A 25,652-nucleotide genomic window follows, 5' to 3' on the forward strand; every position below is an offset into this window, starting at 1 on the left:
TGCTTTATAACTTCGGAAACGAAACACTTTTCTTCGAGTTCACCATTTTGCCCTGATGAAACAACTCGATATCATGCTTTACAACTTTAATATACAGCCTCTAAATACAGCGCTGTACTGAGGATATGTACCCCTTCCCTTTTTTAATGGCTTTGGCTATAACTACGACTGATCATTCTGTCACAGGTCACTATATCTTCAAGTTCGGCATAGATTCTCCATTATGACATTACAACTCAAGAAAAGATCACGGAGACTTTTCGAGTAATTGCAGGGCACTCACGCAACCATGGACGTGTATTAATTGACATTAGTAATTCGTGATGCAACAGCACATCACACTGCGCGAATGGCGTATACGTACATACGTTTGTCAGAAATTTTATCACAAAAACTTTAACCCATAAACTGGATTGTATGAGCATTTGTGCCTTTTCTACGTGCACAACGATCTTCTTAACTTTCGGAGCGTTAACGAACTCAAGGAGAGCTTTTTATAGAAAAAAGTATACATTATATGTCGTCGAATGCCAGTGGAAACAGCTGATTTATTGTTTAGCGTTCGAAATCTAAAGCGTCTAGCGTGGGAAAAATAATTTTAATAGCAAGGCTCGTTCATAATTCCAGTGAAAGCTATTCAGAGAATTCGTTTGTAAAGGACATCAAGTGTGAAAAAATGCATTATGCTACAGTAGTTCCAAAATGATCGAAGCTCTTCACAGATACCGCGATCGCGGACATAAGACACATCCGCGGCATGACCCGCATAACCCATGACCTCATTGTGACCTTCACATTGGTTTCTCTTTCCTGGCGAGACGACTGTGGTTGCCATTTAAAAATGTCAATCTTTGATGTGCTTAACATGGCTCTAAGTATCTTCTTTTGACAGTCATTCATCCTTTCTCATTGTATTGTAAGGTAAGGGTCTTAAAATGAAAGAATGCCATTTGTATTTGGGTTCTTTGTGTCGTATCGATGCGGGTATTCGAGCGTAAAGCAAACCAAACGTCAGTGTGGTGTGTTGATATTTTGAGTCCCCACGTCAGCGCTAGTGTAAATTGCTCCTAAAACCAGAAAGGAAACCTTAGCGTGTCGCCTGCAAAGTAATAAAATTTATATAGTTAACATTGTGGACACTGTGGGGTGTTTGAAGTTGGAAAAAATGACGCGCTTGTGCTCTTCGTATAAGACGATCGTTCTGAACCATCTCTCCATATCTTGAATCACATCAGCACGTCGTGAAAATCGTTCATCTCAGATGGTGTCGCTAAGAGTGATTTATCATCTATTTGTGACAATGATCACATCTCATTACTTTCATTGCTGGATTTGTTGCTGTGCATGATACACTGCCTCGTTTTCTTAAAAGTGTGTCTATGAAGCTGTTTCAAAACCCATCTCTTTTAGAAATAGCTTTCATAATCAGGTGAACTCTTCTGCAAGCTCCTCATTTCTTTATCTTTATCCATTAACTTTTGTTCATGTTTTCCACATTGTTATCTATATGCCATATGCTGTGTTTCTTTGTTGTATAGTTGACTGCACAGCACATTGAGCTTGCATCCACATGCGTTATAAATTCAGTTATTGTTATAAATGTGGTAGATTATTGAATGGTGGACACCATATTCTGGAAAACTATTTCTCAGCGCTAAACAGAAACTATGCTATTTATTTTTATTTTAGATGTTGGAAAAAACAAGAATAGTACAAACTCGTTAGTTGCTTTGCCGGCCAATGGCCCTGAATGCTTTTATGAGGATTAGTTTTGTTTAGATGACCTTGAAGATATTTGTTTTGTTGTCAGTGTGTTAGGGGTGAGGGCTATGAGATAGTATTGGTGCATGAGTTTTTAAAAAATTTTCAATGGCCTTGACGTTTTCTTTGTAAGATGTATCAGCATTTGTAAATAAGTTTAGTAGTAATGGTATGTGATAGGGTTGTGTGTATGAGTAGGTGGGAGTGTTTAGGTATGTGATTTATCTGCAGAGCTTTTTTGGAGATGTACATAGAAATCTCATAACTTATATCTGCAGTGATTGTGTTATGTTTAGGAGATGTACATAGAAATCTCATAACTTATATCTGCAGTGATTGTGTTATGTTTAGTTACTTCAACTATATTCTCCTACCCTTGCTGAAGCTAAAGGTGTTGTAGCAGTAAAAAAAACCACTTTCACTCACACACATACACACACCACAAATATGAGCATGTTAGGAGTGACTAGGAGATGTTTCCAGAGCTTTTTTAAAATTTGAGCACTCGTTTGTTTCCCACTAATAAAGAATGTACTACCAAACTTGTATCGTAAAGTTTAGAGTGTTTATACTGTAGTTATTGTAGTGAGTGATGCACGTTGAAACAAAAACGATACAGATTTTAAGATTATCTTTATCTTTTTCTATTTCATTGAAGTAGAAAAAAAAAAGTTATTTTCAAAGGTCAAATAACCTGTAAGTTGAAGAACAAGATGGTAACTTATTTCTAACATCCACAAACAGGCAATTAGTGCTTGATCGTAAAAATAAACTTAGTGGGTGTCACTGAGATAACATTATTGTAATGAAGTAACTAGTTAGTGATGATTAGGATTAGTTTGACATGTTTTCCTGATTTTGTTAATAAAAATGTTGCACCATCAGACATAGTCTCTGAAACTGTTATATTGGTAAAATATTAATATAAAGTATGACTTCATTACGTGAAAAACGAAAACCCTGTTTATTAAATAATGACAAAAAAAATCACTTATTTAAAATCTTTTCTTGGATAAGAGTAGGGTTTTTTTTTCTTTAAAGGATATTGCAAAGGAGGTTGTAGGATTCTCAAAGCTAAAACCTAAATGTGATTACAAGTCAAATAAATGGGGAATTTTTTTTCCAGAGCCTAGATGATTGTGGTAACAGTGAAGCAGAAACTTACAATGCAGGAAGAAGAGGGGTGTGAACGATGGCTGGTGGTAATTGCAGCCTTTTTTACCCAGTTCATCATCTGTGGAGTCACTTACAGCCTTGGTATTTTTCATGTGGTTTTTAAAGATGTCTTTTATGAGTCACACTTTGACACGTCATGGATTGGATCTATTTTGCTGTACATCACAGCACTCTCAAGTATGTTTATATTTATGTTTATTCATATTTATTTTTAGGTTTACTTTTACACATGATCTGTAGGGTCCTTACCATTCTTTATAAGTTATGTCAAGTCTTGCTGTTAATGTTTCAGAGTCTTTTCTCTTATTTATACCTGTTGCAGCTGTAGTTATTAGGATTTGCATAGGAAATCCTGCAGGGTGTAGTACAAAGAAAAGAAAGAGAATGGAAAAGTATTCAGCAGATTTTAGGTAAGAGAGAGGTTGAGATTTGGTAAGTTGCCCCTGCAGCCAACAAATGAGTAGGACATAATGATCTGTGTAGTCTGAAACACATCACTTTGACTTGAAACAAAATTTGATTAAAAAAGAAAGATTAAAAGGAAAGGTGTTTGATCAGCAGATCTAAACTAATTAGTAGACTCAGGAGCTCAATACAATCACTTGTTAGAACTATATGAAAATGCTGGGTTGGTAAGAGTGTTATATAGTAACCCCAGTAAGTATGCCCATTATTACCCAGGGGATGCCCTTATAAGCAGAGCGCACTGCAGCCATGACATTTTTAGGATGAGCAGATATTCACTAGGACGGTAGTGGTGGCACAAACTACTTTGTATTTACAAATCCACATATTATTATTTAAATATTTACACATATTAACCTAAAATATAAACCAACATTGACACATCATTTTAAACTTTGTTTCTTAGACATTACAGTGATGTGATTTGCAAGAAATATAGGTTTTTTTTTTTACTTAGTCAAAATAAAGTATATATGCATTAGAATTCACGTATTAATTAATTTGTATTATTTTTGACTGTTTGAGTACAAATCCATGTAAATCATTGAGTCGCTAGAAGCTGTCCTAAACACGGTTCTTAACCAACTGACTCATTGCCCATTTTTAAATCTAACAAAAATACATGATTGTTTGCCTATATTTTAGCATTGTAAGGAAAGTAATGCATAGTAAAACAATCGCTGAAAGAGCCCACAGTTTCTTCCATTATTTATTTACTTATTTTTGCACAGTTTGACTCTCCCCAGTCTGCATTATAGTATCCAGATAGTGTGCTTATCAAGACATTTGCTTCTGCAGAGGATACAGAGAGTATGAGTAGAAGAAGTAGTCTACAGGTGGAAATGACTTTGCATAAGCAGAACAATCCAGAACAGAAGTTTACAGTGCAACAAAAAGCACAGAGACATAGTGGACACTAATGTTGATACAGATCTAGGGATGAGACAAAAGACTCAAAAATGTGCAAATTATTTAACTAATGGGGATGAGCTTAACACATATGTAAGAAAATACCAGAATGAGTTAAAGGTGAAAATGACTCATTTTTTATTCAAGATTGTCCTGACTTTGTTTTCAGGTGTGATGTTCCGGTTTGTCACCAGTTACTGGGGCAGCAGAGTCAGTGTTATGCTTGGTGGTTTTCTGGCTGCAGCAGGACTTGCCTTGTGTGTTGTTGTTCAAGAACTTTATCAGTTATATCTGGCATTTGGTCTTTTGACAGGTAGGTTTCCAGCAATTTATGCAAACAAAAATTTGAGGGTGCTCACTTCCCAGTGCAAAGCCCAGCATTTCCTATCACATAGAAACGTGAATTGCGTAACACCAGGTAGTGGCAGTTCCTTAGTGGTGGACACGGAAATGCACAAAATACAACAAAATAGGGTGTTTTTAAACTGTTTTTTGGTGCATATACATCAGTTTTATTGTGAGAAAAATACATGAAAATAAAGATTGGACTTCCTACTGTCCTATTTCATTTTTGGATCTTATTGTTCTATGTGATGAAGACTAAAACAAACAACTACCTTAGACTCTTGCCTGCTTTCTGACAGTGGCCATTTTACAATTTACAACAAATAGTTTACATATTCCTGAGCAGTCCTGCCAAATTTTATAGCTGTATCTGTTGTATTTTAAAAGACACACATGTTTCTAACAAGTTATGTTAATTTCACATTTTTTTCCCACCTAACAAAATTAGAAAGTTATCAAAGTTTGGGGCCACAGATAAAAAATTATTTGGACACTAGTACACCTGGTAAAAATGGAGTACAAAGTATTTGCTACTGACTGTAGGTTTTATCATTTTGGATATGTAATAGTGCATTATTCTCTTGAAGTGAAATCACATATAGGCAAAGTTTTAAATTTCAGCTTATTTTGGATCATGTGTTTAAGGTTAACTAATAATTGTAAGCTGTTGATTTTGTTTGTCTCAACTAGGAGCAAATTATAGTTGCAAATTGTTAAGTTGTCATTGTTATCGTCAATTGTCATAAAAATGGCAAGCTTGCAAAGTTGGAAAAAAACATCCTCATAATGTGATTAAAACACAACTTCACTCCTTTGAAGTAATGTATTTCTGCTTCTAGAAATGATAGAACCTTACTTAATAAATAGAGCTTTAAATTACATATAGAAAATCTGGTAATGGAGCTTAAACATGTAAATGATTTGCTGGTGGGAGTTAGCAAAAATTAGGTCAGGAGTCTTATTGCATGAGATATTTTGAGGTTAAATTCACATACTTGCGCACACACAGATGATCACATCTGTTTACTTTTTCATGAATTGGGGGAAAAAATACCAAGAATGAATCATATGCCTGCACCAGAAGAAAAATAAACAACAAAAATGACTATATATGGAGAAAAATTTCTCTTATTAAGCTATGTACTAACCAGAATGGTATGATTTGTTATAAATTATCAGTGTCATAAAGCTTTTATTCTATATTTGCTTGTCATCAGATGTATCTCATAATTGAAGGGTTATTGAAACCAGGGATGGAAATCTCCATAATATTAACTAATTCATGCATCAGTTTATACTTGCTTTGTGACAGGTTAATAACTTAATATAACCTGTAACAAAATTAAATGATGGTCTAAAAAGGAAAAAATCTATTAATTTTTATTGAGGATATAAAAACCCCCAGTTGGGGATCTAAAATCCCTTGCATTTTGTAGAAGGAAAACATTGGAAATCGCATAAGTTTTGTATTCTCTTTTAGCGGAGACCACAGCGTAAAGCTTAACTGTTTAAAAATATAAATTAAATGCTTATTCATAGGAGACATTTATGGCCCTTGAAACATGTGAAAGTTGTAGATAAATATGTCTTCACCATCTCGCACAGCATATATTTTTGAGCACCTTGTAATTTCTTGAACATTCTTATCCATGAAAGATACTTTTGCTGGCCATTCTAACAAGAGTTAAAATGAAATTAGTTTTGTATAGCATAACACAGTGATGCACAACCTTTTTCGGCCTGCGGGCCATATCCATTTCGGACAGCCTTGTCGCGGGCCATATCCATTTCGGACAGCCGTGTCGCGGGCCACTTCACCGCAAAAATACAAAAAAATAGAGCAGATACCATTTTTTATTAGAAACAAGTTGTACTTACCATTAATTATGTGGGATATTTGAAGTTGTTTTCCCGAAACCAACTTCTGAATGTCCGGCTGCATCGTAGAGACACCAAGTCAGAGCACTGAATCGAAATGTTCGTCCATCGAAAAAAAGATTTTTTTTTTTTTTTTTGTTTCTTTAAAGTCTTCTTTTATTACTAACATGCCGATTTCCTGCACTGTGGGCAGAAGTTTCGCGGGCCGGATGGCACCGCGTCGCGGGCTGGATATGGCCCGTGGGCCGTAGGTTGTGCATCCCTGGCATAACACATCTGACAGAGAAAACCATTGCTGCTTTCCAAAGACCATGGATGAGCATCTCTATTTGAAGGTTTACACTTTGCAAATGGAATTGACTTACTAGCTAAAACTGTGGGAATTTTTAAAAGGTCCTAGCTATTTTAGCTCATAAGCTGGTGTTACAAGAAATTTATATTTTTACAGGTGTTGGTTTTGGTTTAGCCTGCTCTCCATCAATAGTTGCTGTGGAACGTATTTTTATCCATGGACGTTACCAAGCTCTGAGTGTGGTGGTAGCTGGCATTGGAGCAGGGATTATTACCTTCCCCATCCTAATTCGTTATCTCTTGGACTACTTTGCATGGCGTGGAACCATGCTCATTCTCTCAGGCATTGCGCTAAATTTGTGTGTGTGTGGTGCTACTATGAGGCCTCGTCCCCATGATAAGGTAAAAATCCTTTTCTTGAATCAAAGAAAAGTATGCAACTTTTTCAATTTCTGTTTATTTGTATGTGTGGAATATGATACAAATCTTACATGGCAAACTGATTTATTTATATTTAGGAGCTGAGGTTGCTTCCTTTGTTGTCCTGTCATCCTATGCGTCATCCACTTTTCCATGGCATGTGTATTGCAAACCTCTTCTGGAGTTTTGGATCAACAGTGATCTACATGTATCTTCCTGCATATGCCCTGTCCCAAGGCACTTCTTTTGAGACTACCACACTGCTAGTGTCCTGTGTTGGCATGGCCAGTTTCATTTCTCGCTTGATCTTTGCATTTATGGGACACAACTCCACTCTTGATGAGGTAAAATTATCTGCATAGGAAGGGAAAGAAATTATGAAAATCATACTTAACAGTTCCACAGTCCCCTTTCAAAAACAATTCTCAGCTAAAATAATATTTTCAAATTTACATGCTGCATGGTTAAACATTTCTACAGTAGTCCCCTATAAAATATCACTGCATTTTCACTTGAAGTTAAATTTAAAATGTTTTAAGACTTAAATGATTTACCAGGATGTTAGGTTATAACAATGTATTATATATCTGCAGGTAACATCTGTGCTCTGTTCAGTTGGACTAGGTGTGGTCATCACAGGTATCTGTCCTCTCTTATTTGAACACTACCCTGGACAGATTGGCTACACTTTACTCTTTGGATTTTACAGTGGTTTTTGGACCACCTTTCTTTCTCAAGTATCTCGAGAATTGATTGGACCTGAGTACATTGCCCTTGGTAATGGATACTTGTCTTTCATGGTGGCACTGGGTTCACTGACAGCTGGTCCCGCAGCAGGTAAGAATATGTAAGAGAATATAGTTGTAACATAATATAAGGTTTAACATAATATAAGGTTATAAAGGTCTATAAGTTTTAAAATGTTCCAGTGTTTTCTCATCAAACACAAATGGACACAGGGAACTGGGCGTGTGAGTGACAGTTATTTTACTACCAACGTTAACAGTCCTGCAGGAGAACATTATGTACAGTATTCACATATCAATTACTTAAAATCTTGCCACTCAGCTCATGAGCCCTCAGCTCTGCTCTTCCCTGAACAAAAGACAACAACCTGTGAAACAAAATACAGCATGAAAAGGGTCCCAGTACTATCTACGCTACAGTAAAACTTCTTTATTAAGACCTTTCCGATTACAGTGTCGTAAACTCCAGGAATGAGCATGCAAAGATGGTCAGAGGTTGCGATTGGCGCTGCCTCTGGCTAATCAAACTCTCGATGCCTCAACCAACTCACTCCAACATTTACTATGTGCACACACTTACACTAAATTGCTAATTACACTTTAATTGACTCTTGAGCCCCCAGTGCACTTCTCCAATAACAAACACAAGGCAATTTAGTGTGATGAATAAAATTGTTATAATAATTGAGAGGTTTTCCAAACAATTTACAGAATGATACAATCTCAACTATGGCTGTTCTCTAGGCGTCCTGTTATTTCCCTATCCCTAGTCCAGGTATCGTGAGCCACTAACTACCTTAACTACCACACACAGCACACTACACTTGTCTAACACACACTGGCCACTTATCTCTTCAAACAAGTCTCTTGTCTTGTGAGGACCCTCCGATGTTCCTGATGTCCGAGAATCCGTTGTCGTTTGATAACGTCAGACGTGCTGCCTCTGTCACAAATGCAGAGACTGACACTGCCATGTGCCACGACGTGTCTCTTCCTCACCTCTTAGGCCGTAACAGCAGTCAGAGCTTGACCACACCTAATTATCTATCAGCCTTCCTCTGCTGTCAGCGGTCCGGTGGCGCAATGGTTAGTGACTGTCACCAATACAGTGAAGGTTGTCTGCCCAGAGTTCATTTCTCGTCTCAGGCACGCTGTTCTTTCTCTGCACGTGGCATCTGTTTACAGGGCTGGCTGCTTGCCGTAATATAGCTTCAGCTGCTGGCACGGTGTAAAACACCAATCCCCCCCCCCCTCCTCTGCTGTCTGTGACCAGACAGCTGCTGATGATCAAGCGTTGAGCACTCTGTGGTAGAGCTGGACTTAACGCACTTCCTGAGTCAGTTGTGCTGGAGCAGTCATGATTCTCAGACAGACTCACAGTGGAGAATCTGAACAGCCTTGAACAGATCTCTGTTACAACTTTCCTCCTTGAGAACCCTCGTATGCAATGCTAAATTCACATGTCCAGTGATCTGACTCTCACGATTTGCTGACATAACCTACACACACTCTCTGTCATTCCGTTACTAGCTATGACCAATCATGACCTAGCTAGTACATGATGGACAAGTGGACCACAACAAAGACGAAATGAACAGTACAAATGAGAAGTTTAATAAAAATGTAGATAAATATGAGAAAGAAAGAAAAAAATAAATTGGAGAAATATACTTACACTCACACGCACATGTAAGAAAACCGGGGACTACCTCACGCAGAAAAAAAAAGAAAAGGTAACGAGGAATGTTTTTTTAGGACCGACTGATGAAGAAGACAGAACGAAGAAATGAATGGAGGACAAAACTTAGAACGGTTGAGGATACGCTCACGCTGCGGTGGAAAGAGCAAAGAAGATGATGTGACGAAGTAGAAGAAACGCAGTGACGACAAGAACCAGGACGAGTTTGAAAAGATCACACGAAGAAAGAAGATGACAATGATGATAAAGATGACAAAGATGATAAAACTGTTGAAAATGCATACAATAGCATGTACACAAAAGCTTGTGGAGAAAACAAAAGAACATAGGTCACTAGGTGGCCTCAGCATGAAGCAAAAACTTCCCTCTCTAAGGTATGACCTAATGTAGCCCTATTTTCTCCTTTCAAAATTGAACCCACAAAAAGGGTGCACGCTCAAAGAGCTACCCAGCAGGCATAACTCTAAATCAACAACCAATGGGGTACTCTAATACAACCCCTTTCTTAGCAAATAACATTGTAATCCTAGTACACAGTAGACTTACATACCCCCACACATACACGTATGCGCAGCGCAACAGTACTGGAAGCCCACTCCCGTCTCAACAGACCCTTGTGGTCACCAACCGGCTTCTGTACTTGTGCCAGCCCCAGGATTTCCACTGGCTCCTGGTGGTCACTACTGGCTACTGGGTTCATCAGCAGTACCAGTCTCCCAGTGCACCCGTAGCTTGTGGTCACTCCTGTCTGCTGTGCAAAACACGGCACCTTGCCTACGCGTACGGTCTTTCACCGCTTTCTCAAAACTACCTGCTCCTCTCAGCGCCTTAGGAAGAATGCCTTGAGGGACACTACGCTCTGGGGTTCGCTACATTGCCTCCCAGGGGCAGGAACCAATGGCCAGTGCCCACAACATCCACGTGAAGGCTTTTCGCGCCAAAACTGCGGACAGGGTTGTGAGGGGCAATGAACAGTACACCCCTAATGCTAGAACAAGCAGCAAACTCAGCACTCAAGCAGACGACCCCTGTCGTTGCATGGACATGACGTCAGGCGTTGCTACAGTCAGTGAAAAAAGGCCTCGACCTTTCCCCACAAACCGGATAAAATTAGCCTGGAATATGATATCAAACGTCATCTGCTGTAAGCTGCCTATTACCAGTGCATCCCAAGCACTGAGAGAAAGGCAGGCACAGAAACATCCGACACATGACACACAGCATAGGTGTCGTATATCTCAAGCTACTTTCTGACCTAGTTGTGCAAGCATTAAAATCATGGGCATATTGAGCTGCGTGCAAATGGAAGTTACACTTAATTCTAATTTATTTTGGATAAAAAATTACACCTAAGACTGAAAAGGAATGTCAGTATACAAACTTAGGAGACAAAGATCAATGTGTGTGGGTGAAAAAATTACAATGATAAAGGAAATATTAACATTAATTTTTTTTCATAGTCAAATCATAACATGGGTGGTGGTGATGTTGAATTGGCTGCCCCCCCCCCCCCTTCACACTGTGACTGTAGAACAGATATAATTACATGGGCTGTTACTGTAATCTGTAGCAAATAAAAGAAGTAAGTCTTTTAATCACACCATTTTTATTTTGCAGGGCTTCTTATTCAGGAAGAGAATGAATTCGAGCATGCTTTTTATTTAGCTGGTATGTTGTTCTTTTTTATTGCCATAAGAATACTTTTTAATTGCTTTTAAAATTATATAAATTAATAATTTAAATGGGAGGGTTGATATTGTGTCACAGGTATAATCGGAGTGGTAGAACACGTATTTGTCTGACCCTGCAAGGGTGTTCAAAAGGTAGTGAGCAAGAGACACTTCGCGGTGTCGTGACAATTTGGTGACCCTGACGTGACTTGTCTGTTGCGGGTCTGTCTGTGTTGTGAAGAAGTTGTCTGACTTTTTTTTTAAGATTTATAGAATAGAAATAAAGTGAGAATGGCTGGTCAGGAACAAACTCCAAAATGGTGTATTCCTGAACTCCCTATATTCCAGGAAGACAGAGACGACACAGATGCCTATTTATGTAGATTAGAAACACAAGCCCGAATACTGAACTGGTCGACAGAGATGTGGCCACTGTATTTGGCCACTAAATTGCAAGGCAAAGCTTTGAATGTGTACTATGGATTTCAAGGGAGAAATCAACTATGAGATGTTAAAAAAAGAACTATAAGTGAATTTTCAGTATACCAAAGAAGCGTACAGAGATTCCAGACAGAGTGGCCTTGGATGAGCCGATGACCCTTTTCCTGATTCAGTTGGCCAGCCTGGCTGATAGATGGATTTCCGTAGCCAACATACTGAAAGACTACAATCGTTTAAAGGATTTGATTCTGCATGAACAATTTTATCAAAGTGTCTTTAAGAATTTAGCTGTTTTCCTGAGAGCTAGGGACTTGCCCACAGCCAAAGCTTTGGCAAAACATGCTGAGCCTACCGCATGGCACACCCCAATAAGTCTCTGGCGAGGAGGACAGGGACTTCCATGTTTGTCAAACAGCCCCACCCTCATCTCCTTCTACATGAGGGCAGAGAAATAGATGCCCAGCAACACTCCTAAGAAACAGGGCTATAGGATTCCTTATTCCTACAGAGATGGTCAAAGACACACTCCACCCACTCGACATTATAATAATTCCTCGTCACCAACACATTGGCTGGAGCAGGATGACCAAAGCAATCCATCACGCTGGGCACCTCCAAGGCAATGTTACAATTGCCAATGATATGGCCAAATAGCCCGGTATTGTCACTGCTACAGGGCCCAAGACCCCAAACCCAGCGAAGATATCCAAAGAGAAAAGAACTCATCTCCAGCAAGTGTCGCCGTTACGTGTTCAGCCTCAGACAAGAAAAGTGACAAGTGCATCAATACCAAGGAAAAATTAGAAGGTAAGTCACTCGTCATGATGTAGATTCTGAGATAACCAAGGCTGAACACGAATCATAAACAAAACAGCCATCGATGCAGAGAGAATCTGCTCTTCAGGAGGTTCATGATGAACAGAAGCACAACCTCAGTAACCTAAATTATGAGACCTTACAACAAAATTTGCAGAACTCTAAAGAAAAATACTGAACATAGTGAATGCAAACTGCAGACAGATTAGTGGCCAGGAGCAAGAAATTGCTCGGCTTAAGGCTGAGACGAATGTTTGCCGCAATGAAAAAGATCAGTTGGCTATAATGTATCAACAACAGTGGGTAACCATTGGTGACTTTGAAGAAAAGGTTCGTGAATTTGAATTTGGGCATAAAAATCAGTCTGATGACCTACAGAGAATCATAGCAAAAATCAGATTATTCAAGGAACTAAAGAAACTGAAGAAAGATCTTGAGAATACTGCAACAATATTGAAATCTCAGGAGGAAAACATCAGGGCAGAAAGACTGGCTCATCTGGAAACTAAATTCAACTCAGAAATCGTCCAACTGCATGTTAGAAACCTAGAGAAATCTCTGGAAATAGAGATATCAGCCAATGCTGAGAATAACAAAGCGGTGGAACTATTGACAAGACTAATAAGAGAACTCGAAAAAATATATGATGATGAGAGAAAAACTAAAAAGGTGTATCTGGGCATGAAACATCACACGTGGGGTGAGATAGAGAAAAAGATGACAGTCACTGGCATCTTGTCCAAAGAGTTTGAGGTCCATCAGACCTTCAAAGAACTCAAGACAGATCTGGGAAAGGCCAAGAAAAGTCAGGCATTTTTAGAGGACTATTATGGGACAAATTTCAAATAATTAGAATATCTGCTGCTAAGTTTTGATCCGGAGTGCAAGAACAAAAAGACAAAAATTGCAAGAGTTCTCAAAAAAAGAAGTAAATGGCACCATCGGCTCTTGTGGAAAACTAAAGTACACTTTGAGCACCTATTCCTGTAAGCTGGACACAACAGTAGCTTCTACCTATGCTCAGTACATACGCAAAGCACAAAGGCAAGAAATTGACAGTGACAGTGGGTTTGATGTTTTATCACGTTACCATACAATTTGTAGTAAAATAATAAGTCAAACAAGACATCTCATCCAGTTTTATACCCATTTTAAGAGAACTGTAAAACTAATCCTTGGATGACTCTGTAAGGTATAATTTCAAGAACAGAGAACATAAGCATTCTATGACTGTAAATTTTAGAAAGGGACGTGTGGTGAAAAAAATAGAAAAAATTTTAGGTAATATTTTTTTTTATGAAATGGGGGAGAGATCTCACAGATCTAGTCGGAGTGGTAGAACTAAGCGCACGTGCAAGGAAGAAAGAGCGTGAATGATGTAAGTTTTGGGAATGCGTGTATCCATGATGTAAAAAAGAGGTGTGACGAGAGAGGGGAGAGCAGTTAGCTGGGAGGAGAGAATAGTTAGAGAGCTAGGGTGAGAGGATGTGAAATTGGATGTTTAATTATGAGTAGAAGATATTGTGTTATTTGAAGTGAAAAGCCATTGCTGAGACAGTGTGCTTAAACTGGTTTACAGAGGACCCAAGGAACTCATTGCATTTTGTGGAAGTGTTATTTGAAGTGAAGAGCCATTGCTGAGACAATGTATCTAAAGGAGTAGTTTAGAGGTAGAGGAAATAAAGTACATTTACAGTCTGCTTTTATATGGTATCTCAACATATTAATGGCCAGCCATTGCGTTATTCGCTGTGTTACTACCTTGAGGAAATAGATCGTAGTTAGGACTTTTTTAATACGTAATTTGGGTTTTGTTTAGTAAAAGTAGGCAGATTTGTTCAGGCAAGTCATTATGTTTATTTGTGTGAAAGAACACGTATTTGTCTGACCCTACAAGTGTTCGAAAGGGAGCAAGCGAGAGACACTTCGTGGTGTTGTGACATATTGATTAATGAAATATTGATTTAAAAAAGGTCAAAATGTTGGTATGCAAGTAGCTTTATATTATTCAATTGTTATTCCTGTTGGTTTGTAGGTGCCTGTCTGCTTTGGAGCTCCATCATCATGGTCATGTTCAAGTTGAAACGATGTGTGGCACCTTCTCGTGATGACTATGATAAATTAAAAGAAAAAATGACAGATGTGCAGAAGGTGCCACTGATGCTGGAGGATATAAACAGCAAGGAGAAGGTGCAGATGCTTGCTGATGAGATTGTCGTGTGCGTATAACCTGCATCATTTGTCCAGCTCACTTACCTATCTTCTGCTGACAGTCTTTTGTTAATTGCAAACTTGTTTCAGATTGTAACAAACCAAAAATACTCTGCAGAGGTCTAGTGAATGTTGGGGACTTGCAGTTAAGGTGTATAGTTTATACACTATAGCAACAGAAGATGTTACAAAAGTTGTTGAACATTGATGAAGTGTCTCATTTCCAAGATCCTGTGATTAATTTTTGTCTTTCAAGGCATTGGAAAGTAGCAATTTACTTTTATCAGTCTGAATATCATTGGATCATTATAACAGTATTAATCTTGCTGCTTAAAAGGTTTGTCAGAACACAGGTTGCACTTATATGATGGATATTTTCCACTCATTTAGATACAGCATATGTAATCTTGCCTTTGATAAAACTTTGTAAGGCACTGTTTTTATGGACAAGAATCTGTAGAAATGGGGTTTAACAAAGTGACACTTAACCCTTTGGCTGCTTATGACCGAATATTTGGTCGCCTATGGGTTTGTGTGCCCACTGACCCCAAATTTTCGGTCGGTGGAATGTTCTATTTTTAAAAGAGAAACTAGAGTGCCTGCTGTGTAACGGTCAGCAGAAATGTGATTCCCCCTATTTATAGCACTAGCTCTGATGCCATGCTTGGTTTGATTGGCATTTTATTGGGCTTAAATAGAGCAATCCCTCTCTAGAGTTTTCCAACCACACAGAGTCAATGCGAACGGTACCCGTTCTGGGACTATCGTGTAGAACGTGCTGCGGAAGGCTGTGCACGCTATAAGAGGCTGTAGCAGAGATCCCAAACAGTAATTTGGATGCTCTACAATTGGTGAATCCCCTGGATCAGGAACGGGATAGCAGTGAAAGTGACTACAACATGTTATTAAAGATAAAGATTCTGATTCTCTTCATTTTGACAACAATGACGATCATCTCGATTTTGATCTGACAAAATAAGAAGAAAGATCTGCCGACAGCAGTGAGACATACAGATGGTGGTGACTTGGTTGCACAATTGCCTGAGGTATCCAGAAGTAGGAAACGAATTGCAGCAGACGGGAGCACAGTCAAAGATGGTCGAGCAGCAGGTGGCGGAAGGGGGTGTGGCAGAAGACATTGCTTGATGGACTCAGAAACACTTCTCAAATGTGCCTGATACCGTGAAATGTGGAATGAAAACATCCCTGCAATGCAGCAATGAGTGCCAGCATTGGGTCTTTCGATTTTGCTGCTCTGAATGTCCTTCCATGCCATGTGTGTCGAACCCTAGCTGCTTTGGAATTTATCATAGCAAGCTTGCCTACTGGAAACAGAATATTTCAAATATGATACAATGCACAGGCCCAGCAATGGCATTCAGAGCAGCAGAATGTTGAGTACAATCTTTTGTGTTTAAATGTTGAGTTTGTTTTTTTAAACGACAGTGCTTGTGACTTGTGTTAATGATCCACATAGCGGTCCGGTGGCGCAACGGTTAGCGCCTGTCACCAATACAGTGAAGGTTGGCTGCCCTGAGTTCATTTCTCGTCTCGGGCACGCTGATCTTTCTCTGCACGTGACATCTGTTTACAGGGCTGGCTGCTTGCCGTAATATAGCCTTAGTTGCTGACACGGCGTAAAACACCAATTCCCCCCCTTTAATGATCCACATGAACCGTTGAGATGAACCTGCCGCAGGTTTCTCATGGCAGGAAACACTTGTTAGTGAAGACGGGAATATTTCTGTGAGAAATGAGTTGAGGTTTTCAACAAACAGTAAACCCTGAACTTTATTTAGGCTGTGTTTTTCACTTTCTGAGTGACATCCACAAAAGTTACTGACTTTTGAATTCAAGAAGTACTCTTGAGTATTTGATTGTGTGCGACATTGTTTGCACATTTAGCTGGTTTTTCTATATAAAAAAATACAATACATTTACATAAAATAAAAATCAAAAGAATCTTATTTTTTGTATTTTATTGGCCTCACTTATTAGAAAAATCACTTCTCTCTATGAATTGTGTGGGTTTTATATGCTTTTCGTGCATGTACAGAACTCCAAATTAAAAAAAAAGAAAGACCTAAAAGTCATCAGAATTCTCAGGTACAGGCATGGGCACGCTCTTCATTAGCGTCTGGCAATCAATGGGTTAAGGAGGGATGTTCCCTTATGCATCATAATCACTGCTTACCATTATCTAATAATGGGTGAGCAAAGATTCCATGATCCATATGCCTACATAACTGATAAGCCCTAACCTCAAAGGCAAAACAATAATAGGCATCAGCTAGATTATTAGGGATAACTGCTGTCTGCACTAATGGCAGTCTCCTTGGAGAAATTAGGTGGTCAGAGATTGGTGTTAAATTTTTTTTCAATGATAATGGTTATTTATAGAGTGCTTATCCTGACCATCAAAGGCAGCTGAAAGTGCTTTACAGAATGAAATATACAAAAATAGAAGATTTTTAGAATGTGGTCTTGACTGACTGAAGCTGGCTGAAAGAAGGACAGCTGAAACTATTCCACACATATGTCTTCCTTACCCTGTCCTACCTCATCCTGGATACTGACACAAAGAATCAGCAGCCCTGCTTCAGCCTGGGATTCCCCATGGCAGAAAGGAAAAAGATTCAGAAGCTCTGCCTTGACATGTATTTTCAGCAGAGGCCCTTGCAACATAGGGTGAAACAGTTGAATAGAGTCCCTGTAATGAGGTTTGTCATGGTGACATGTAGGAGAGAGGGGAGCAAGGCTACTTAGTCTCTAAAAGTCTAGAAAAGTGACACCATCCATGATCTGTCTGAGAAGGCCCCTACTGTGCCCTCTGTGCCACCAAAGATACAGGGCCCATTTCAGCTAACCTCATGCAACTGTTATTTTTGAGGGAGCTTTTGAGGAGAAATGGGTGCAGAAAGACATCTCTATGAACCAGTGTGTTTTATTGGACTGGTATGCTTAGTATCAGTACATGTAATGAGATCCTGGCTAAATTAGTACTCTCTACCTGGGTATTCCCCCACCCCATTGAAGATCACTTCACTATCCTGTAACATGCTAAAATTCACCTTAGTGGTACTATTGAAAATCATTTTGCTATGCTAAAATTTACCCTAGCAGGGTGGTACATGAACATATTCTTCTGCTTGAACAATTGTGGTGAGGGTGGGGGATTTGGCCCATGAGCATATAAGTGAAAAAAAATGTGTGTGCACATCAGGATCCAGCACTTTGCAATATAATACCCCTTTCTTAAAGTCTCAATTGCTTGGTTTGGAACACACTGCTGCTGGCAACCAAAAAAAAATATGGTGAGCATTTTTTCTAGAGCTCAAACACACATGAAAATCTGAAGACTCTGATCCTTGTGTAACCTACAACATTGAATCCACAAGCTTGACCAACAAAATTACCAGAGGGGTAGGGGGAAAGGTGAAATTTTTGTTTTAGGCCAAGCCAGCATCTAAAAATATATCACAGTAAAGCAGCCTGCCCTGTGAATAAGTGCCACATACAGAGATTTCAAATCCATCCCCATCTTTTTAAGAAATATCTTACATAATCAAGGATACTATTCCACCCTTTGCTTTCATTCATGCACTTAGTTCATGTTTGCCTTGGTGTCATCTGTGTATAGTTAACTGTTATTTTGTTTGTAGTCTTTTTGTTTACTAGTATCCACATTGGTAATTCATTTTTTAAAAATTCATTTGTTTGAACATTTGAAGTAAGGATTGCGAAAATGTGTTCATCATTTTGTCAGCCTGCTTGAATTTTTTTCTCATTCTGTCTTTACTCTGATAGAACATGCCCACTCTGCATACATCTCAATTTTTTTAATTCTGTGTATATTTTAGGATATGCTTTTGAATACCTACATAACATTGTTGCCATTCTCTCATGTTTTTCTTTTTCACCCTCATCTTTTACGATAGTCTGGTGGGGCAGCTGTAAAATGCTTATCAACAGGACAGGATTGCGAGTTATTTACATCGCACTTCAGTCACATTTAATTTTTTTGTTCTTAATTTATTTTGGTATGGCACCTGTTTAAAGGGCTAAACTAACTTCCCAAGAATAGAGCTAGCCAACCAGCAACACTTGGTGAGGCCAACATGTTATTCTTTACCCATCAGACAGAACTGTCTTTCTTAAAATTAGATAATTTAGTATTATCTTTTGAAACATTACTTTTTACAAAAATGTGTGAAAGTTAAGCCGGGCAATGAGACAGCTGTTAATAAATGTGCTTTTTTAAAAAATTTTTGTCAACAGTGACACTGTCATCACCTCTGTGTAACAAAGATGGAGAAGACCAGAGTCAAGGATTGGATTGTTATAACTCAGTGAAGTTGTGAATGTTGACTCTTACTGTAAAGTGAAGGAACATTGCTTCAAAGGCGAAGAAACCTATAAGAAAGCCGTATTCGGTGTTTATTTATTGAGGAATCTATCTGTATGTTTGATTCCATTGCACATCTGTTTATTTAGGCTTTTTCCTGTTTCATAGTATGCAATGTTCGTAAGTTTTGCTAATGTGATTCTCGTGATACTCATCTTGCTTACTAGAATTGAAAATATATAACTGAAGAAAATGTTTTTTTGCAAGAATCTTTTGTACTGTGGTGATGTTTTGGTAAGGTTAGGTAACATTAATGAATTGGTTCTGCTGAAAGATTAGGTATAGCGAATGTGCTATTCTTCTTACAGTCATAATATTGAGGACAGACTTAGTCCTAGATCAGTTTGGTGAATAAATCTGATGACACCTGGACCAGCCATATGTTTGAATTAAATTATTACTCACCTCTTCTGTAAACATTACTTCAAACACCGTTTCCCACCTTGCTAGTCCTTTTTCACAGCCTTCCTTGATTGTCTTCCTTTTGCAATGTCATATTACATTTTCTGTATTTCATTTTATTCTTCATTAGTACTGTTGTTTATTCTTTTATAGTTCATATGTTATTTATTTGTTTTCCTGTCCCTTGTATGCTGTCCATGTTTCGATTGCATTCTTGGGCGCTAAGGGCATACTTCTTAGGAGTGTGAGTATGCACTTTACAAATTTTGCATTTATTATTATTAATTTCATAGTATTTTTTTGCATTCCAAGTTAATTTCATATTAATATGTTTTGTTACTTGGAGATTTAAAAGTAATATTTCTTAAATTTTCATGAGTTTCTGAACATTTTAAAGTGAAAATTGGCAGTTTTGATTATAGTTATTTGTGAATTTTCCACTTCACTAGAACTAGACATTAAACACAACATTCTACTAAAAACCTTCAATGTTTTCCACATGAACACACATATAAATAGACGAGATTCAAATTTATCCTACTCTTTACGCGATTCTAAGCAGTTTTATTTTGCCTTTAGAATCCCTTTAATAAGTTTTGTCCATTGACATGTATTGAACATTTTAAAGAGTGTGCTATCTTTGAATCGGATACTGCTATATATGGCAGACCTTTTTCCCTTGGATTGAAGGTTAGAATATATCGTTAAAGGTTTAATCCATTCTTAATGTAAATATTTTTCCATTTCCTCCTACCCACACAAATGAAAATTTGAAAGCTTTTTATTGCTTAGGTTTCACTTTAAGGATAAGTATGAATGACTTCTCATTTTAAGGGTGGATTCACCAAAATATGTGTTCTGAGCTCATTCTGGTTAACAGTATGAAAGAAACAAGATAGTATTCAGGATGCTGTTAAACTTTGCAAGGGTGTCATGAAGATATTTAAAGCAGCCAGATAGTGGAGTAAAGTTAGTCCCTAATAATTCTATTATTTAGGAGTGACGTATTGAGACTTTTTGTTGTTAGAGTGGCACCATCTTTTCTCCCTCACTACCTTTCCTTTCTCAGCCCTTTATAGATCAGGTACCCATTTAACAGAGGGAAAACTTGTTGGGGAAGCATGCTTCACAGTACAGTAATTAAACTGGCTAGTGTGAGTGCTTCCAATCTCAGAGGCCCTTTCCCTACCTACTCAGCTGTTAACTTTACCAACCAGATTATATGTGCAGACATTGGTATGCAGATAAATTGTGTTCTCATTGCCAGCTTTTAAAATTTATTATAAGGCACCAAATGGATTTTCTTGTACAGCAAAACAGAATAATTTTATAGACACATTGGTGGAACTAACAAAAACCTGTAGTTAAAATCTGATGTAGGGACACACTTCATTTCGACAACTGCTTTCAAATGATGTTTGTCCCCATGTCAGAGGTTTGCACTTTGATGTTCACAGCCAAACATAATTAAGATAGATGCGTGTGCACAGACTTGACAACAAATAAAATAGCACAGATGTTTGTTAGAAAAATTATATGCGGGATAGAAAGAAAAATTGCGTGCAGCATTTATAAGTATGTCCTTGAGACCAGGTTGGACAACTATGTCTGGCCCTTTTAGCCCCTACTAAGGTATAATCATAATGGCATTATGAGTCTGCTGACCAGTAAGACCTAATCCTACACAGATACTTAAAGACAGTGATTCTTAACCGGGGTTCAATCGAACCCTAGGGGTTCAGTGAGTCGGTCTCAGGGGTTCGGCGGAACCTCTGCCACGGAGGTCAAGACACACCTATTCATGATGACACTAAAGAAGGGTTTGGTGAATGTACATATGAAACTTGTGGGTTCGGTACCTCAAACAAGGTTAAGAACCACTGCTTTAAGATCATCATAAAGAATTTTTGTCCAGTCTACACAAACGGAACATGATCTTCATTGAGAGACAAAACTAATGTTGCTCAATCTAAGATAAAGGAATGTGGGGTGGACTGTAGAAATTACAGTGTTATAATATGTCCGCTAACCACTGCACAGAACCAGTCACTGCTAGAGTAAAAATTCTTAAAGTATTTCAAAGTTGCACCAGCCACCATTCTCCCACTTCACAGAATGGCATTTGGAAGATCTTTGTGTCTACAGCCATAACCAATACTGTAATGCAATGTCCTGTTAACTTCTTCATAACTTTGTATTAAAAATGTTCCTATTCTGTGAAAAAGACAACATAAACAAGTCTTTTTTCAATGAAGTGACCACGGCTTTTGTTTTAGAAGTTGTTACAAATGCTTGTGATAAGTTGACATGTAGGGGACTAGAAAAAAATAGGGCCTCTCTGGCAACAAAAGTGAACGATTTTTCACCATTCGAAAATGAACATCACTCCTAAAATAATGGAACAGGCTAAGGCACGAATTTTGTACCCATACCTTGTCCACAATCACTTTTTCAGGTGTTCACTGATCAGAGGTTGTTTTGAGTTAAAAACCGATCCATGCGGACCAAATGTACTGTGATGGGATATGTTTGCTGCTCAGATGGCTTACACATCACATGTAGTAAACTTCAATCTGTAAATTCTCTCTACAGCCATATTTTGTGACTGTCAGTAAAACTGTCAACTTAGAAACTGCTGCTTTAGACTTTTAAATCATTGGGGATTTTTGTTGATATTTTTAAAAAGATTTTAAATTTAACCTATAGCATAAATTCCATTTTAGTTAATGAACAGTATGTTTATGGACTTGGTCATTGCAGAATGGTTGTATTAAGATCATTTGTTGATGAATTTCTCTGTTTTGAATTGTTCATATTTCCTTCTGTAATGTTAATAACAGAGAGAAATGGTATAATATGTTCATTATACCAAGGTGCCTCTGTACATTGCTTTACACGTGTAGGTTGGGCTGCAAGAGACATTTCATCCATGGAAGTGCCCAAGGGTCTGTTGGCCATCTGAAATCTCTGGCCACTTTGATAAGATTTTATTTTCATCAAGTAACATTGCTCAAAGTACATGTCTTAGTGATGGCCACTACTTTCTAGACCAGTGGTGCCCAACCTTTTCTTGCCTGAGAGCTCCACTGGACATGTTATAAAATGTTGTGGGCCAGAACATCGCGGTTTTGCCAGAATCATGATGTTAAAATAAAATTATGTTGTGTCTGGTCATAATGAGCGGGCCAGACGAGGCCCACTGGCCATAGATTGGGCACCCCTGTTCTAGACAGCCACACTACTATGTGCACACCTATGTACAACATAATTTCTCTCCCAGCACACACACACATGCTGTCTGTCTCTCTCACACACACATTTAAATCGTTCCCATACTTGCACGCACGTACACACACACATTTGTGTAGATGCATATGGAATTAAAGCGTCAGCATATAGTTCTGATGGTGCAAACTATGGATAGTTTCAGTCAGTAGTTCAGCTAGCTGTATGTACCATCAGGTTAGTCAGACTTTGATATATGGGAAAGAGAAACCTATGCTAGCGTGTGGTACATGTGCAGTTTCACTTTCTGTTTCTGTAAGTAAACATTCTTATAAAGTTTCACTGTTATGAATTGAATTTTGTAACCATTGTGTAGATATATCTCTTGGTGGGTAGCAGCATTATGATGTGTATTAAACCTCACACTCAATGCAGCCAATATCTGCCACATTGATCTAGCCTGCGAGATCCAACTCTGATATTTCTAGTAGTTGAACATGTTGAACTCTTGGAACATAGAATATTTGGTGTGTGAGAGGGCGTGGGTGAATGATAATTGTTTCTAGAGTTTGCTTTGTAGCATATAAGTACTGAGGGTGTGTGAACAAAAAGAGTAATACAGAAAGTGAGCGCACAGAGCTCATATGTAAGGATTAATTATCAGACGTGTTGTCTTTTGCCAGCATGTGGTGCTGTTCATATAAGGTGTCATTGATGCTTGGTTTTTCATTGTCACATTTAGTGTGTCTGCTGATTGTGTGCTTGGAGAAAATCACGTACACTCTGTAAATAAACAGGTTTGAATTTTGACAAAGATTTGTAGATGTGGTTTGATGAAGATATTGGCACTGTAGATTCAATCACCTACAAGCCATTAATGACAATATAAGGACCTAGGCTTTACACGTGGTCATTAACACCATCTTTCCACCTTCCACTATAGCTTTCACCTTTTTAAAATATAGGTACACTTCGATATAAGGAAATCAGAAATGAATGCTTATGCTGCCAACAATTGCATGTCTTTCAAAATTAAGGTGTTCCTAAGTTTCAGCTGTTAAATTTGCTCTTTGAACACATTGTATTGTAAAAGAGAACTGAGCTCTTATGCAGCCTATTTTGCAGAAAATGATGGAACTAGGAGTGGATCACTGAACCATATGTAAAAATTTATATTTTTAATATATCAGTAATATAGTACTGCTTGCAAGATAATTACAAAATACTGCTTGCTGGTACCACCAGCTGCTGATGCGTGGTGGAAAAAACAATAAGTAGACAACATTATTCATTCTGATATACAACTGCCTAAATTGCTCACATGTGAAATTGTATGATTATGTTAAAAGGAAAAGTTATGGTGTATGGCATGTGTTTCAAAATGTGTACTGTCTCATTATAAATTTGGATAACTTTCATATTTTCCAGTTAATAAAAGATAATAGTGTCCTTTGAATGTAATTTTTTTTTTCAGGTGGCATTTGACCACCTTAATGAAAATAAGCTGAATTGAACCAATTTTCAGACTGTGGACTTAAGATAAAATCCCATACTGGGTATTGTTTGTCCTCTAAACTCTAGACAGCTCTGGTAAAATAAATCATTCAAAACAATTACAATAAAAGATCACATCTTCTCACAATTTCAGTGGGAAAGTTAAGAAATGTCAGAATTGCTTTCATTATCTAAGATAGTAGATTTGAATGTTTTGTTAAGTTCATAGATGACTTGGGAACCCTCTGCTCCTCAACCTCACCTGACAGACTTGCAGCTGTTCTCCGCTACATGCTGGAGGCCCATGCTTCTGCTGTGCATACCCTAGTTCACCCCAACAAGCATGCGCCATGGTACCCTAGCTTTCGCATTGAGCTGCGGAGAGCTAAGCTGGATCATCGAAAAGCTGAGGTTGTGGCGTAGGTCTGGGTTGACATAAACAGATGCTAAATGCGTCATCCACCTTGTTCTTTCAGCCAAAACATTCCTTCATGCTCACATCAGCACTTGTTCATCTAGTCAGAGGCTGTTTAGGACCTGCAACCACCTGTTGGGCTGCACAAACAGGCTGCAACTGCCGACAGTCATTGTAGCTGCTTTACTGCCTGAGGCCTTCAGTGAGTTTTTTGTCCACAAGATTGACATCCAGGCTAAACTTGATCGACTCCTTGAGCACCTTTCAGCTTTTGCTAACCACGTCAACGATATGGCAAGGCCAAAGTTTTTCTTTTCTTCCTTTCACCCAATCTTGGAAAGTCAACTAAGGACCATCATATTCTAGTCAAAACCCACAACTTGTCCACTGGACACAGTTCCCAACCAGTTACCGGTAGACTGTCTCGACATCCTACTCCCTGCCCTCACAGAAATAGTAAACAATAGCTTGTCCTCTGGCATCTTCCCAGCTACCTCCAAAGCAGCCTTAGTTAAACGGCTGTTAAAAAAGGCCTACCCTCGACATCAGTGTATTACCACCCAGTCTCAAACTTGCCATTTCTTTCCAAAATCATTGAGAAAATAGTCCTCTAGCAACTTCTATCCAATCTTCACTCTGAAAATTTGATTTCTCCATCAGTCTGCTTATCTTTCTTTTCATAGCAGTGAGACTGCTCTGCTTAAGCTGACAAACAACATTTTGTCTGGCCTGGATAGAGGTAAAATCTCATTTCTAAACATGTTAGACCTGTCTGCTACCCTTGATACTATAGATCATACTACGCAAGGACACCTCTTGTGAGGTGAACCACCACCTGTTTGTCCTTGGTGTAAGGGGAAATTTTAATGTATTACACTTTTTG

The 25,652-nt window shown here is 38.4% G+C and overlaps 1 protein-coding gene across 2 annotated transcripts; it reads left to right on the forward strand.

Annotated features, from left to right (window-relative positions):
* Positions 1–763: 763 nt before the first annotated feature.
* On the forward strand, positions 764–24,310 carry LOC112554989 (monocarboxylate transporter 12-like). 2 transcript variants are annotated; one of them, XM_025223086.1, is made up of 9 exons: positions 764–921; positions 2,888–3,114; positions 4,481–4,624; positions 6,983–7,227; positions 7,344–7,589; positions 7,839–8,082; positions 11,308–11,358; positions 14,653–14,836; positions 19,107–24,310. In XM_025223086.1, exons 2-9 carry the CDS (start codon positions 2,895–2,897, stop codon positions 19,129–19,131), a joined length of 1,359 nt encoding a protein of 452 aa, XP_025078871.1. In that variant the 5' UTR covers positions 764–921; positions 2,888–2,894; the 3' UTR covers positions 19,132–24,310. The 2 variants fall into 2 exon arrangements, with proteins under 2 accessions (XP_025078871.1, XP_025078872.1); XM_025223087.1 differs by having other exon boundaries at positions 14,653–14,807.
* Positions 24,311–25,652: the final 1,342 nt, after the last annotated feature.

This window comes from Pomacea canaliculata, linkage group LG14 (genome assembly GCF_003073045.1).
Source record: "Pomacea canaliculata isolate SZHN2017 linkage group LG14, ASM307304v1, whole genome shotgun sequence".
NCBI classification, from domain to species: Eukaryota; Metazoa; Mollusca; class Gastropoda; order Architaenioglossa; family Ampullariidae; genus Pomacea; species Pomacea canaliculata.

Excerpts from the sequence above, each read along its gene's own strand:
- LOC112554989 (XM_025223086.1), top strand. The coding sequence starts at position 2,895 with ATGATTGTGGTAACAGTGAAGCAGAAACTTACAATGCAGGAAGAAGAG. Across the intron at positions 7,228-7,343 it reads GGCCTCGTCCCCATGATAAG|GAGCTGAGGTTGCTTCCTTT; the intron begins GTAAAAATCCTT and ends ATTTATATTTAG. Across the intron at positions 11,359-14,652 it reads GCATGCTTTTTATTTAGCTG|GTGCCTGTCTGCTTTGGAGC; the intron begins GTATGTTGTTCT and ends GTTGGTTTGTAG.